Source organism: Mesoplodon densirostris, chromosome 16 (assembly GCF_025265405.1).
Source record: "Mesoplodon densirostris isolate mMesDen1 chromosome 16, mMesDen1 primary haplotype, whole genome shotgun sequence".
NCBI lineage: Eukaryota > Metazoa > Chordata > Mammalia > Artiodactyla > Ziphiidae > Mesoplodon > Mesoplodon densirostris.
The window spans coordinates 58,052,173-58,066,289 of NC_082676.1; the positions used below are offsets into that span (position 1 = coordinate 58,052,173).

The 14,117-nt window shown below is 51.0% G+C and overlaps 1 protein-coding gene across 3 annotated transcripts in view; it reads right to left on the minus strand.

The window, feature by feature from the left end:
• Positions 1 to 14,117, minus strand: part of CLEC16A (C-type lectin domain containing 16A) — a 210,424-nt gene that overhangs the window by 38,672 nt on the left and 157,635 nt on the right. For all 3 annotated transcript variants that reach the window (XM_060120550.1, XM_060120549.1, XM_060120551.1), the window contains exon 21: positions 13,713 to 13,877. In XM_060120550.1, the coding sequence (XP_059976533.1) occupies positions 13,713 to 13,877 (165 nt within the window). The remainder of the gene's footprint in view (positions 1 to 13,712; positions 13,878 to 14,117) is intronic.

Consider the following 14,117-nt stretch of genomic DNA (forward strand, 5'->3'; position numbering starts at 1 on the left):
TTCCTTGTGGCAAGGGCTCCCTGGCAGGGACGTGGCAGGTTTGAACAGCATGGTGGCACACACTGGTGCCCAAATGCTGGTATCCTTTAAGTGGCTTGAGGCCAGGAGCTTCCTGTGGGTGTCCCAGCTGGCATGGAGGGCCCCTCTGCTGACCCAGTGGGGCCAGGAGTCAGTACAGGGTGGTTTCTGCATTTGCTCTCTGCTCAGGGTGGAGTGAAGAGATCAGAGAGGGGACGATGAGCGGGCCGCAGCCTCCCCCAGGCCCGGGCACTATTACAGGGAGCTAGGATGCTGCTCTGAGTGGGTGGACATCTCCCTTGGGCATCGGGCAGGAAATCTGGCACACACACACAAAACGTTTTAACAAAACACCTAAGATTTTATAAATGTCAACTATTTCAGAACGTTCTCTAGTTTACTAAGAGTGGGGGGGGGAGGTTTAGAGGAGGCTCATTCCATCACATTGACAGGGACCTGCTCGATTCAAGAAGCTGGAGGGTGCATGGGACCCAGCATCTGAGGCCCAACTGTAGCTGATGAAGTCAACACGCTCAGAAAGCCACAACAAAGGGCAGCTTTACCCCAGAAGCACCACAGAGGCTTCAAGTCAACTTAGCAGGAAAGACACTGAACAGGAGATAATCTCTTTCTCAGGAAGCAGGTAGAAGCATTAGAAAGAGCAGGAGTCTGAAACCAGGCTCAGTCTCTCTGGGATATGGGGCAAGTGACTCTGCTTTTGACTTTTGCTTGCCCATCTGCAAAAGTGGGATTAGTCACAAGACAGTTTTCACATATTTACCTCCTGATTTTCTGTAAAGCAACTGGCCTAGTGCCTAGCACATAGCTGGCATTCAAAAAAAGGGACTTTTATCCTGGGGCCTCAGAAAAAAACCTGTGATGCTAGAAGTACGTACCACACACACCACGCACCTGAATTTTTATCAACTCACAAATATTTTGGGGGGAGTCACTGCAAAGCACAGTCTGAACTTAGTATTTCACACAGTTAAAGTGTCTACTCTCAAATCATGTTGTAAGGATGAAGCTTTCAAGGACGAGTTCACAGCAGGCAGAGATGGGGACAGAGTAAAACAATTCATCAGCCCCAATTTGATGGGCTTTGGAATGTTTTTGTGATTACTCTGGGGCTTAAAGGAAGCAGGCTGCTTAAGTGTGAACGATGTCACAAAACAGCCATTCCCGTTATGCTGGCATAATATTGACTTCTGGCCCTTTGGGGATTTGAGATGTTAAAAAAAAAAAAAAAACTCTGTGTGTGTGTTTTTGGAGAAAAGCACACTTATACAAAATGCCATGGCTGGACAGCCACAAATAAAGGAAGCTGTATTTCAGTCATGGGATGCTGGCTACAGACAGAAAAGTATCCCAGAGAGCCGGACCCTCAGCAGGGGTGCCAGGAGGTAGGGGCAGACCCCACTGGTGGCTCCGTCCTGCCACCACACTCTGTCTGCGACGACAAGCCATGGGTGCGCCGGCCCTTGGAGACCCCTGCCAGCCCCTGGGAACTTTTCCAATCATCACAGCTCCTGAAGGCCTCCTGGATAGAAAAACATCCACAAGTAATGAGGATTTTCCTGGGTCAGAAGTTGGGATCATCAAAATGCCCTTGTTAAATACACAGAGAACATTCCGAGAGAAACTGAGGCACCTTGATATTTTGCCTGAAACTAGCCCTGTGGCCCTCCACCCACCCACTTCGCTGGTCCCCAAATCCTGTTAGTTCCACGGCCTAGATATTTCTGGACTCGCTTCATGTTTCTTACCCCAGGGAAATCCTTGTGCAAGGGGCCAGGGAGGCGCTCCTATTTGTTAAAGACAAAAAATTGGCCACAACCTAAACATCCATCAATGGGAGATTGGCTAAATAAACAAGTTTGCCCACATGACAGACTGCTCCGCAGCAGTCAAAAATGAATGAGGGCACTCTTATGAACTCACATAAAACAAATGCAAGACATACTGCTGAGTGAAAATAGCATTCATTTAGGTTTAAAAAAAAAAGACAATATAATACTATAGTACAAGTATAGTATGTAAATGCCCTGAAAAGGTATCAAAGGATATATACAAAGCTGAGGAAGAGGGTACCTCTGTGGAGACTTGTTCTCATCCATAAGATGGGCACAGCCTCAAACTGCACCGGTGGTGAGCGCCAAGGGAGGGGCTGAGTGTGCTCCGCTCCTTTCTGGCACCCCCGTCTCCCCTGCCCTTCCAGCTCCAGTCAATCAAACCCCAAGCCTCCCGACTCATCACTCCTCTTCCTTAGTCCCTTCCCTATTGCTTCCAGGGTAAAAGTACAACCCTTCAGCAGGCCCGGAAGCCCTTCGCCATCTGACCCTGCCTAGCTTTCCAGGCTGTGTCTAATCACGTCTCACGGCTGTGACCTCAAATGTTACCTGCTCCCTCAAGCCTTCGCACGTGTTATCCCCACCATGCCTGCCTCTCTGCTCTGCACAACCTGTTTGTAAGTCCTTCTCCCTGATCTGGTCCTCTTTATATGTAGCTCTGCACAGCATTTATTTACTTCACGAGAGATCTCAGAAAGATCCTCCCTTTCCCGACCCTAGTTAGTGTATGCATCATGTAACTTCCTTGGAATTTTTTAAGTCCTTAAAAAAAAAAAAAAAAAAGCCAGTTCTTCCCTCACCTGCCCCCCCGCCCCCAATTCCTTCTCTCCTGGTGGTCTCCTACCCTGGCCCCTAGGAGCTGCCATGCTTTGAGGGGGCCATCTAGGGCACAGAGGAGAGGACATGTGGAAGGCCCAATGACTTAGGCCTCTGTGAACCTGTGAGTGCTATTATTGGGCCCCGTCCCCGCCTTCTGTTTTGGTTCTTCTCCTGCTTTGCAGGTCCTTGTGAATTAACAACTCTCCTTCCAGCCGTCTGCACACTAAGCAATGCCACTTACTTGGCATCTCATCCTCTTAGATCTCAAGGTGGGCACTATGACTGATTCTTGGGAAGTGGTAAAGTGGTTCTCAAACCCTGTTCCAGGGGGAACCCTGGGGTTCCTCGAGCTAGTCAGGAGATATTTTAGGGCAAAAAAAAAAAAAAATCAAAGTGGTCTTTTTCCAATTCAAAGATAAAATTAAGGGCTAGAATTTTCTCAGTTTCTGAGTTTTATCCCACAAACAAAGCTTCGATCCTTAGCATTTGTAATCACTTGTCTGCTAATGATAACTTGCAGTTAATAAAACAAATGACTCAGCAGCAAAAAAGAAACATCAGTAGGAAAAGGCTTGGAAAGTTTCTTCAAATAACTTTATGGAATTTGCCTTTAGACGCAGAGGCTTGCATCCACAGAATACAGTCACATTCTCTGCTGGTTTCTGTGCTCCTGGAACGGGAGACAGCGATAGTTTCCAGGGTTCCTGAAGCACACCTGATCCTCAGGTGTTCTGCCACCGGATAATCTTCAGGACTGAAGACACAGGGGTTCGTGGAGTGGGAAGCCGACGGGCCAGGTGCTCCCCTTCTCCAAGCTCCGGTTTCCTGGTCAGCACACTGAGGAAAGGCGCCAGCCCCCCAGGGCTGTTGCAAGGCTCAGTGGGAACTGCCTGGCTCAGGCAGGCGTGGAGTCAACGATGGCAGCCAGTGTCAGGGGTGCACGGGTATGTGCTGGGGCCAGGGCTGCAGGGGACATGTCTCTGTTCGTCTCTGGCCCTGGCTCTCCCTCTAGAGCTGTGGGACCTCAGGCAAATCATGTGACCAGAAATCTCATGGCCCTTCTGCAGGGGAAAGGAAATTCTGCCCCGGTGTTTTATCAGCACCTGATAAAAGCCCTTCTGAAATGAGCAAATCTGTACAACTGCGGGTTTTTTTTTTGTTGTTGTTGTTATTTACAGCAGGAGGGGCCCCTGGATTATTAACTTTGTGCAAACTGATTTAACGTGTAGAAAGGGAACTTATCATTTGGGGTCAGCCTTGACTAATAACAACGACCATAAAAAATACTGAGATAACCTTTACAGCAGGCTGCACATGGGGAGGCAATCGTTCCAGGCACTTACGTGAATTAACTCATTTTATGCTCAGGGGAGCTTAATGAGGTAGGTGACATTTCCATCCTCACTTTTTTTTCCTTTTTAATTATGGTAAAATACACATAACATAAAATCTACCACCTTAAATATTATTTAGCGCACAGTTCAGTCGTGTTAAGTACATTCACACTGCTGTGTATCATCCCCATTTTTTATGTGAATAAACAGGCCCAGAGGGGTGACTAACTGGCCCAAGGCCACGTAACGAGGATGAGGTGGAGCTAGGACTTGAACCTGACTGTCTGCTCCAGGGCTGTGCTAAGCCACCTCCTTTGCTGACTCTCACCTGGGCAAGCACTGCTGCTGAGAAAAGAAACCCCACAAAGGATGAACGGAAAGAACAATGGGGCAGGACACCGGACAGTCTATCCTTTCTATCTTTTCTTGGTACTTTTCCATCTTTCCAATTGTTCTGCAATAAACGTACTTCACTTATACTAAGAAGTCCGGAGTCGAGAAGTGACAGGAGCTGCGTTCTGGGGGCGGGGACAGGCATGCACACGAGTAGCTGTGCCGCTTGCTCTGGAACACGCCTGCCTGTCCTGTGCTTCCAGCGAGGCTGCCCCGTGTGGGCCTGCCCGAGCCCACAGAACAATCCACGGTGTAGCCAAGGTCAAATGGCAGCATGAAGCTGGGGTTTTGGTCTCTTCCCACACCCACTGCCCAGGCTCCCAAGCTTTTCTCTGCTGGCAACCCACTCCCTGATGCACTGTCATTGCCAGAAGGCTCCAGGCTCCAGGACACCCAGCTGCTTCAGCGTCTGAAGTGGGTAATGACCTCAACAAGTGAAGCAACACCCAATTCTTCGGAACTCTTTTCTCCTCCCAGCCTCTGCGCCCCCAGAAAAGCCTGTCTGGAGCATGATGGCTGGCTCTGCCTACTGAGCGCTCATTTCACAAGAGGGCTCCTCAGACAAGTGCTGGTGTGTCTACTGGGAAAGCGTCTGTGGGGGGTGCACGTTCCAGGGGGAAACACTGCGGGCCCTGGTTTGGGAACGTGGTTCCTTCCGAGGCCTGTGTACTCCCAGCCTGACAGTATCCTCAGGCTCTCTCTTCACAGCTGCCCTGGGGACACCGAGAAGCAGTCTGGCAAGCAGGAACCCCATGGACTCAGCTCAGCCACCTGAAGACTGATCTCTTAGACACAATTGCCAGACAGCTTTGAAAGAAGCACAAATCCTGCTACTTTTGCTCAGGCAGGATTCTGAAATCTCACTTCTGCTTTTTGTTCGTGAAAGACCAGGAACAAATTTGTACAAGGATGGCCTTTGAGTGACCCTGACCCCTAGCCTGGTTTGGAAGCGGCGGCTCTGGGAGAAGAGTGTCTTTCTGCATCACAGCTTGGCAGGTTTGTCCCTGATCCAGTGGAGGCGGGCTTGGAGCGGGAGGACTCGGGAGCAGGTGTGTCACACAGAAGACAGGGATGGGGAGCGCTCTGCCTGGGCCAGGGCCACCCAAGAGTCCCCTCTCTCCTGAGGTTCTGTCTTACCAACCTCTCACGTGGCAGAGCCCTCAGGTGGAGCTGCTAAGCCATCACCAAGCCAGCCTTGAAGCAAGATGGTCTTCAGAGGCAGGAAGTGGAGGTAGGGATCTCGGCCACCCGTGAGAGCTTTGTGGGCTTGGTCTGAGCCTCAGTTTCCTATCTGTACAGCAGAGCTTCCAGAGTTGTGCGGAGGATAGAATTAATGTATACAAAGTGCCTGGCACAGTTAGTTCTTCCAGTCAAACTGTACCCTACACTTCCAGAAATAGATGACTTTTCTGTCCGAAACATGCTGAGGGTTGGAGCCAGCAATGTGATTTTGCCCGATACCACTGAGGCCTCAGGTGGGGAGAAGTCACTTCGGGAGCATCAATACTGAGTCAGGAATGAAAGGGACTGGCGGTGGTGGCTCAGGGTGTGACCTGGGCAGGCCTGTGTTCAAAGCCTTGCTGTGGACGGTATCCGGTGTGTGTGACCTTGGGTGGGTGGCTTCCTCGTATGTAGAAGAGGAAAATGGTAAAAACTTCCTTCTGAGGCAGATCAAATGAGAACCCTGCATAAAGTGCTTAGCAGCTCTATATATTTTGCTTTAAATAAAAAAAACAAAGGCCATGGGGTCAGATTCAAGTTTCTGTAACTCACCAACCCAGTGGCCCGAGGCTCTGACCAGGGAGCTGGTGGCTGGGAGGGGTTAACATGGGACTAGGGAGACTGGACGGGGGAGGGGAGGCCTCTCCTTCCCATGTGACTCCAGAAAGGATATTTCTTCCCCTTGGGCGAGCTGGTAGGAGAGAGCTGGCTCCAGTTTTATAATCAGAAAGAAGAAAAATAACAGGCCTAAAAAATTAGTTTCTGGGGCTTCCCTGGTGACGCAGTGGTTGAGAGTCTGCCTGCCGATGCAGGGGACATGGGTTCTTGCCCCGGTCCGGGAAGATCCCACATGCTGCGGAGCGGCTGGGCCTGTGAGCCATGGCCGCTGAGCCTGCGCGTCCGGAGCCTGTGCTCCGCAACGGGAGAGGCCACAACAGTGAGAGGCCCGCGTACCGCAGGGGGGAAAAAAATTAGTTTCTGGAGAACACTGCCATGAGATGACATTAGCACCTAGTATGTTCTCCCCAGGGGAGAAGTCAGAACTGAGGTCTATGAATTAAACATTGATTTTTTTCCTCCCTTTCTTTTTCTTTTTTTTTTTTTCCAGGATGTCAGTCGAGGCTTTGTGGCCAGCTGGGCTGGCTCCTGCGCACTGTAATCTTGCATTCTTCCTCAGTTACTCAGCTGCCAAAGGCTGGCTCTGGAACTGCACTGCCTTTCCACAGAACTATTTAGTGTTCTGGGTCAGTGACTGATAAGGCTGCTTTGTTTGCCTTTGACAAAGATCACACCTATGGAAAGCACATCACTCACCCTCGTGCTCAGTGATTCCGATGTTTGCCCAGAGACAGATGGCGCCCTGAATCCAGTGGGATAAGAAGCGAGGGAAGCTGACTCTCCCACTGGCACCCCGAGCCCCTACCGACTGGGGCCGGAGCCAGAGCCAGGTGCGAGCGAGGCAAGTCACAGTCTGCTGGGAACAATTCACTCGTCCGAGCCTCCAGCTACCAATCCACGTCCCCACCTGCCTTCGACAGTCACTGAGCACCTGCTCACTCATGAAGTGTCAGCCATTGAGGGCAGGACGAACAGGGCCCCGGAACGTTCTATCCTAGCTCAGGGCAGTGATGCAGACGAGAAGACAAGTGGGCAACTTCAGTGAAAGGTGAGGGCTCTGAAGACTGTGGGAAGCAGCTCCTCAAAAAGTTAAATTCCTATTCGACCCAGCAATTCCACTCCTAGGTAGATGGCCCAAAAGGCTGAACACTGGTGTTCAAACAAAAACTCATACACACACACTCGTAGCAGCACTATTCACATTGGCTAAAAGGTGGAGACAACCCCCATGGCCACCAACAGGTGTAAGAATGGATAAATCAAAGGAGGTCTATCTACACAATGGGCTGTTGTTCGGCCATGAAAGGGGATGAAGATCTGACATATGCCACAATGTGGATGAACCTCCAAAACATCATGCTAAGTTAAAGAAGCCAGAAACAAAAGGTCACACATTGTAGGGTTTGTATGAAATATCCAGAAGAGACAAATCCAGAGACAGAGGGGATGAGTGAGTGCCAAAAGCCTGGGGGGAGAGGGGATGGGGAGTGACGGCTTAGTGGGTACAGGGTTGATTGGGGCTGAGGAAAATGTTTTGGAACTAGTAGAGGGGATGGTGGCACAAGACTGTTAAGGTACTAAATGCCACTGAGTTGTATACTGTCAAATGGTTAATTTCACGGTGTATGAATTCCACCTCAATTGAAAAACTAAAACCCAGCTGCTGCACAGAGGCGGACTGGGGTGGGTGGGGCCCCTGGGGAGGCCTCCGAAGAGGAATGTGAGCAGAGCCCTGAACGCTGAGAAGGCACCAGCCTCACAGAGGGTTTCAGGCTCCAGCCACAGGGCAGCGCGAGGACAGAGGTCCTGAATAGGACGCGTCTGGCCCTCGCGAGGTGCAGACAGAAAGCCAATGGGGCTGAAATGCTGGGTTGTTTTATTATCTGCAAAGAGAGCCCAGGACAGAGAAGAGAGAGGAGCTGATTGTGGAAAGGGGGCAGGGGTCAGACTGCAACAGGACTACCCTGAACAGGGCAGAGGGCAGTGAAAGAGGCAGCCCGTCCTTTCCCTGGAGCTAAAAGGCTGGTGGGGGGCAGCTGATTGTCCTCAGCTGGGGAAGGGTCACTTTTTTTAAACATGTCACTGAGCCCTCGTCAGTAAGGGCCAGTGGGTGTCAACCTGCTTGGCTGTCCCACTCCAATCCCCGTAACACGCTGGGTTCTAAGAGCCCTTCTGTTTGGGTAAGAATTAGGAAGGGCCTGGGTAGGACCCGAGCCAGAGGGACGGTGGTGTTCTGTCACCAGCCCTCCCACCCCCAGGTGAATGCCTGTGAGCAGCCTCTGGGCCAGAAGGAGCCCAGAAGGAGTCAGGAAGGCCAGAGCCCCGGCCCGTGGACTGGAGCCCACTGCCCCCTGATGCCCAGGGTTACTTCCAGAAATAGCCTCTGCTCTGGGGTCTGCTGGTCCACAGGTGTTCATGGGAAGACTGCACTGTGAGCTAGTTTTCAACACCCCGCCCTGCCTTGGCAGATTCTGGCAATCAGCTGTCACCGTGGGTCAGTGGTACGAATCCTCGAGGGCACCAACCATGGAGCACCGCACCTCAAAGCTGGACTCTAGACCCGGCTGCGCCTGCCCGCCAGACATGCCAGTCACTGCTGACCCCTCCCTCCCCGGCCATGCGCACACCGGCCTCTGCCCTCACAGAGCTGAACATTCTATGGGGGCGAGAGCCATAAACATAAAGCCGGCCGATAAACAGAATTTGTGGTTTCTTTCCAAGCCAAATGGAAGAAGAAAAATATACCAAAGTGGCTAGTCGCCTATTAGTCCTGATTTATATTCTACTTTAATATCTCTTCCAAGGAAATGAAAGGTATATTTTCATCAAATATAATCATGTATAGCTTGGAAAGGGGGAGACAGATGGCTCTGTGACAATTACTTGGACCTGCAGATAAACTTGGAAGATGTGTCACAGTAGAGCTGCCTCTTCCCGCAATCTCCCAGAGGCGGGTGGCCAGCACTGTTTCTTCCCCTGTGAACTGTTCCCAGGCAGGAGCAAGGATCCCATCCGGCCTGGGATGTTGCAACAGTGTGGCCTATGGCAAGGGACACAGAGCAATACCCAGATGGCGGCTATGGGTGCCACAGCATCGGAGGCCAAACTGGGCCGGGCTTCTGATGACCCCTCCAGCAAACTCTGAGTAAGGTGAGCTCGGTGAAACTGACGTGCAACCAACCCAAGTCTTATCACCCGGGTGCCCGGGACGCACATCTCACTCACTTTGGTGACAGGAGTTAAGTCGAGGAATGCTGCTGAAGATCTGGGGGCTGCCGTTCCCTCGTGTTCCCTTGTCAAAGTGCCGCAGCCTAAACCACCCAACGTCTGGGGCCCCTGTGGGAACTGCTCCTCTCCCTGGTGTCCGCACAGGGAGAAGGCATCTGACGGGATCTGCTCTGAGGCTGTGTGGAGAATGAGAACAAAGCCTCACTCCTTACTCAGTGAAGACTGAATGAAGGTACCGTGCTAGGCGCTGCAGTACAGCAGTGAAGGGGACACTCCAGGTCCCCGTGGAAGTGACCCTCTCCGTGGGGGAGGAAGGTACACAAATATGTCAGCTAGGTACGGAGCCCCAGGGCCACGGAGAACATAAACCAGGCCAATGTGATGCAGTGGGGCTAGGGGTGGGGGTGGGGATCAGGAAAGGCCTCTCTGAGCAGGTGGCATGCAGACTGAAGCCTGAGGGATTGGCAGGAAGTAGCCACACACAGATCTAGGAAAGAACATTCAATGCAAAGGCCCTGGGGCAGGAGAGAGCACAGTGAGTTAGGGTAGTGGTTCTCAAAGCATGGTCTGGGGAACCCTGGGGGGTGTCCCAGGCTCAGAACTTCCATAAAAATAATGTCGGCATTTTCCTTTTACACCCATTCTCCCAGGAGTACACAGAGGAGTTTTCCAGAGTCCACGCTCTCACAACAGGTTGAAAGCAGAAGCAGATACGAGAATTCAGCTGTCTTCTATTAAGCCAGATATTAAAGAGACTTGCAAAAATATAAAAATTAACTTTTTTTGTCTTGGAAAACAGTTATTGTTCATAAAGAACTATGTTATTTATGTTTACATAGGATGGGTTATTATTATTTTCTAAACGAATAATTAAATATTTAAAGTATTTCTCAGTTTTAATTTCTAATACTTGAAATATCAATAAACATAATCCACACAAACTGAAGCTCTGTGAATTCCTCAATACCTTTCAAAGAGTATGAAGGGTGCTGGGACTTCCCTGGCAGTCCAGTGGTTAGGACTCCGAGCTTCCATTGCAGGGGGCGTGGGTTCAATCCCTGGTGGGAGAATTAAGATCCCACATGCCGTGCGGCCAAAAAAAAAAAAAAAAAAAAAAAGAAGAAGAAGGAAGCCTGAGGCCAAAAGCTTGAGAAGCGCTGACTGGGAGGAGCAGCAGGGGTGGTACAGCCGGCGCAGGGACAGCACGAAGGTGGGGGGCTGCGTCTGAGAGGCCGGCTGGGGCCCATCCCACAACGATCACACTAGGTCAGAGTGAAAGACATGGATTTTGTTTCGGGAGCAACGGGAAGCTTACTGGAGGGCTACAGGCAGGGGCATGATGTGATCTGACTTATGTTCTAGAAAGATACCTCTGGCTGCATGGAAGGGAGGGAACGAGGCTGGAAGCCAGGGAATGCCTCTGATGCCGCTGCCACGATCTAGGAAGAGATGCTGGTGGCGGGGGAAGGCGGTGGGGTGTGTTCTGGAGGCAGGGCAGCCCTGTGGGTGTGGGAGAGCAAAGGGAAAACGAAGGATGACCTCAAGATGCTGGGCATCTGCGGGGCCAAATCTGAGCTAGCAGGTGGCGAGGAGCGGGGCGGGCGGGTGCCCTTCCCTCTCTCGAGTCACGCTAAGGCTCACTCTTCAGGTCACATCTCTGGCCCAGGCGAGGACAGGGGGGCAGCGAGGCCTCTTCACCCAAGGCCCCAGAGCAGCCGCCCTCGGGGGCACAGCTGAGAGAATGTCTCCACCGCCAGGGGCTGTTGGGGGAGAGATACTGCCAAGGGGTGGATGCCTGCGGCGTTCAGGCGCCGCCTTTGACTTCCACAGTCCCAAGTGGCCCAGCGTCACGTATCCCGACCCTGGGACCAGCAAGAAGACACTGGGCATTCCAGCTGTGCCCCCCCCGCCCATCCCCCCGCCCGTAAGGCAGCAGGCCCGGGCCACTGTCGGCACGGCGACACCCCCAGCCCTGGAGAACCTCGCTCTTCCCCTGGAGCCCAGGCAGGACGGGAGAAGTAAGTAATTGCAAAGCCTTCTGCAAACAGAGGGGTGGCTGTGCAGAGGCCGATGAACGTGACATCCGGCTCTGTTTATTAATTTACACTTGCCTTGTTCCAAAGATGGGGGAGCGGAAACAAGGACCAAGCTTTTCTCCTTAACCCATTAGTTCCTGAGCTCAGAGAAGCCCTGATGACCCTAAAGAACTGATTTCTTAAGTCATATAATCTTAAATGTCAATTATATTTCAATTTAAAAAATTACAAAGCGGTGCTTTGTAATAATATGTTATAATAAAATTACAACTGTGTGTTTAAAAAAAAAAAAAAAAAAAGGAAGAAAGAAATGATTTCTTACCAGGCCAGTGTGTATTTAGTTAACCTAGACTCATGGTCATCATTTATATTTACTTAGCAACCATCTCTACAGGGCAGAAAGCAACCTGGAGAATTTTTAACAAAGAAGCCTCCAGACCCCCGAGCAGGCAGAATCATCTCATACTGCATGGCTGAAAACAGAGGCAGGGCTACAATCTGCCTTGTAGCCTAAGACTGGATTTAAGAATGAAAGCAGTTGCAGGCAGTGGGTGGCAGCGTGAACTGGCGCACTGTTTCCAGAGTGCATGTTGGGACTACATATATTAAGATGAAAAAACCTCCCCTTCGACTTGGCAGATCCACCACTGGGAATTTATCCCATAGACACGTGAGATTTGCACACTTACACAAAGATACCCCGAGGAGGTTCACTTTGACAATGGAAAAGCAAGACACTGGAAACAACTCAAATGTCCATCCATCCAAAATGTTATAAAAGACTTTTTTGTTCCGTCCATATGATAAAATACCACACAACACTGAATGAGCGTTAGGTCAATTTACATGTGCTTACACGTAACACTGACTTGTCAATAAGTGAAAACAGCAAGATGTAGAATCACACATATGGCATAACCCCGGGTGTAAAAACAGACAAGCAGGGGCTTCCCTGGTGGCGCAGTGGTTGAGAGTCCGCCTGCCGATGCAGGGGACACGGGTTCGTGCCCCGGTCTGGGAAGATCCCACATGCCGCGGAGCGGCTGGGCCGGTGAGCCATGGCCGCCAAGCCTGCGCGTCCGGAGCCTGTGCTCCGCAATGGGAGAGGCCACAACAGTGAGAGGCCCGTGTAACGCAAAAAGAAAAAACAAACAAACAAACAAAAAAAACAGACAAGCAAAACATTTCTGGAAGGAAATGCAAGAAACTGTTAACCATGCTTACTTCTGGGGCCAAGTAGTCTTATTTTTCATTTTATCATGTCCTGTTTGGGTTTAAAGAAATCATATGCTTATAGTATATACTATATTTCTGAAATGAATTAATCAAATCAAAGAATGAAATCAGAATGAATCATGGGGTGGAGGGGAAACAGGGATCCTGGTTTGGGTAAGGTTCTTTTCACTGGATTTTGTTCTTAAATGGGTAAGTGCTTTTGAAAACATTTTGCCACATTCGCAATTGAGGTTCGAAGCCCTAACTGCGGAGAAGTGAAGTTGCAGGGGACAGCTTGGCCAGTTTTCTGAAGTTTTGTAACCAAGAGCAAGGTTCTCTTTCGAGGGGTTGGGATGCATATGGATTTACTTAAAGCAGACATGTCAGAACAGGAAGGGGGAGCCTGCCGGCCCTTCTGAAGAACCAGTACTTTCAGCTTCACCAGGCGACCCTGAACTTTCTATTCATGCTTCTCTTCTGGAGAGGCGGGGAGGAAAGTTAGAGATGCTCTTTGGGGAAAGTGGGAAGGGAGGCTCCCAGAAAGAAGAGAGTGGCAGCCGCCCGGGGGCAGCGGGACCTTCTTCTGAAGTCTCACTTCTTCAGGGGCTTAAACAGGAACTGCACACACTAGCTCTTTCTAGTCATCCTACATGGAGGAAATGACTCTCCCACTACCTTGTTACTAATAATCTAAAGTATTTCCAAGAAATTTTTAGTCTTAATTCTGAGAAGTTCTTCCACACCCTCAAACAAATCTCTGGAAAACCAAACCCCGGCGGCAGAACACCAAAGAGAAAGCCAAGATTTCTTTCTGGGGCTTGTGTTTAATCTTGTGCTGCACTTTGATAAGTTCTAAGAAATGGGGTTTCTGAGAGGGGAAGGAAAGCCTACGCAGGCTCAAGACAGAGAAGGTCCTGGAACCACCCCTCTCCCGCTCCCTGGAGGGGACAGGAGGTGGCACAGGGTGGGGGCCGGCTTACCTGGCACCTTGTCCACCGACGCGAACACAGAGCGCTGTACCGTGGGGTCGCTGCTGCCCCGGCGGCACTGGTCGTAGAAGCGGAAAGGCAGGTGCTGGGTGGAGGACGAGCTGAGACCAAACCCCAGGACTTCAGTTGTCGGCTGGATCGGGAGGTCCAGGAGGGCTACGTTCAAAAAAACCCGTGGTTCAAGCTCAGCACGTGCGTGGGATGGGAATGTAGGTGACGAGACTTCGGGCAGCACGGCTGTAGCAGGTGTGGCCACAGCCCTGCCAGGCACATCCCTCGGACAATGCCAAGCAGGCAGCCAGCAGCCTCGAGCTGGGGAGACCAGCGTGACACCAAGGTCCCGCCTGAGGCTCCTAACACAAGCAGTGCCTAGAGAGTGGTTCAGAGATGAATGCC